At 39.5% G+C, this 1,525-nt stretch overlaps 1 protein-coding gene across 1 annotated transcript; it reads right to left on the reverse strand.

The window, feature by feature from the left end:
- Positions 1-362: 362 nt before the first annotated feature.
- Positions 363-1,097, reverse strand: LOC145050199 (secreted RxLR effector protein 161-like). The gene is made up of 2 exons (XM_078998488.1): positions 796-1,097; positions 363-531 (listed from the first exon to the last, which is right to left on the reverse strand). The coding sequence occupies exons 1-2, from the start codon at positions 1,095-1,097 to the stop codon at positions 363-365; spliced, it is 471 nt and encodes a 156-aa protein (XP_078854614.1).
- Between the last annotated feature and the right edge of the window lie 428 nt (positions 1,098-1,525).

Consider the following 1,525-nt stretch of genomic DNA (forward strand, 5'->3'; position numbering starts at 1 on the left):
TCTCCAGTTCTATTTGTGCTCCTTGTTATTTGCTTTCTACATGTTGGTCTTGGAATCAAACAGGGACAAAATAGGAAATGAACAAAAACAATGACAAGAAAGTTAATAGGCTGCACACAGAACAGGGGCAAAATCTGCACTTTATTCACATAACAGGAAAAGAACCAAAAAGGAGATAAAGCTAAACGTACATATTGCCCTTCTATTTAAACAACTAAAGCAAAGCTAAAAACTAGGAAAGTGACTCTACCTACCTGCACAAAAGCAGGAACCACATGGCTACATGGGTTGGACTTATTCAATTAGCTAGACTTGGTAAAAGGATAAATAAAACGTGCATAATGAAAAACAAAGGCTCTGAATTATTTCGACATTTTCCCCCTTAATTCAGAGCTTCCAATCTTCTTCACTCCAATCAAATTTCTCATTTCTTCGTGTTTCACTCTTGCCAATGGTTTTGTGAGCAGGTCTACTTTCCGCTCCTTTCCACATACGTGAGTCACTGCTATTTCACCATTTTCCACAAATTCTCTGATAAAGTGGAATCTTATGTCAATGTGTTTACTCCTTCCATGGAAGATAGGGTTTTTTATGAGGTCAAGGGCTCACCTATTATCAACATACATGGTCATAGGTGTTATAGCTTGACCTGTTATATAAGTCATCTCAGCCATATCCCTTGACAAGCCGCCATTGTGGCTGCCATAAACTCCGCTTCACAGGAAGACAGAGCTACACATCTATGTTTCTGAGATGCCCATGACACTAAATTTCCATTTACATAAAACGCCATACCTGTCATTTTCATCTTTTGCTAAATCACTGTCTGTGTACCCAATGATTTTGACTTCTCTTTCTCCTTTTGTGTATTCTAAACCATAGTCTAAGGTTCCTTTTACATACCTTAGTATGGTTTTTACGGCTTGAAGATGCTTTATTGTTGGTTTTTCCATGAACCGGCTGACCACTCCAACTACAAATGTGATGTCAGGACGGGTATGTGTCAAGTATCTTAGTCCTCCAACTAAGCTCCTGTATTCTGTGGGATTTACCAATTCTCCTTCTTCATCTTTTCTTAGCTTCAATTTGTGTTCCATCGGGCTTTTGGTGGGATTGCAGTCTAGCATTCGATTCTTGGCAAGGATACTTTTTTGCATATGCTTCCTGCTTCAGTGTGATGCATGTATTTTGTTGATTTACCTCAATACCCAGGTAGTAAGTCAACAGACCCAGATCGCTCATCTCGAATTTGACACTCATATCTTCTTGAAGTTCTGAATACTTTGATCACAACTTCCTGTTACCAACAAATCGTCCTCATACACTCCCACAATTAGAGTGCCACCATCCTACTTCTTCGTGTATATAGGGTATTCTAGTGCACATATTATGAAACCCAAACTTTTCAAATACTTATCCAGACATGCATTCCAAGCCCTCGATGCTTGCTTTAGCCCATAGAGCGCCTTTGATAACTTGTAGACCTTCTCGATTTCACCCTCCTTCTTGTAACCCTCGGGTTGTA

The sequence above is a fragment of the Lactuca serriola genome, chromosome 5 (assembly GCF_051521515.1).
Source record: "Lactuca serriola cultivar US96UC23 chromosome 5, Lser_US96UC23_V15, whole genome shotgun sequence".
Classification (NCBI taxonomy): domain Eukaryota; kingdom Viridiplantae; phylum Streptophyta; class Magnoliopsida; order Asterales; family Asteraceae; genus Lactuca; species Lactuca serriola.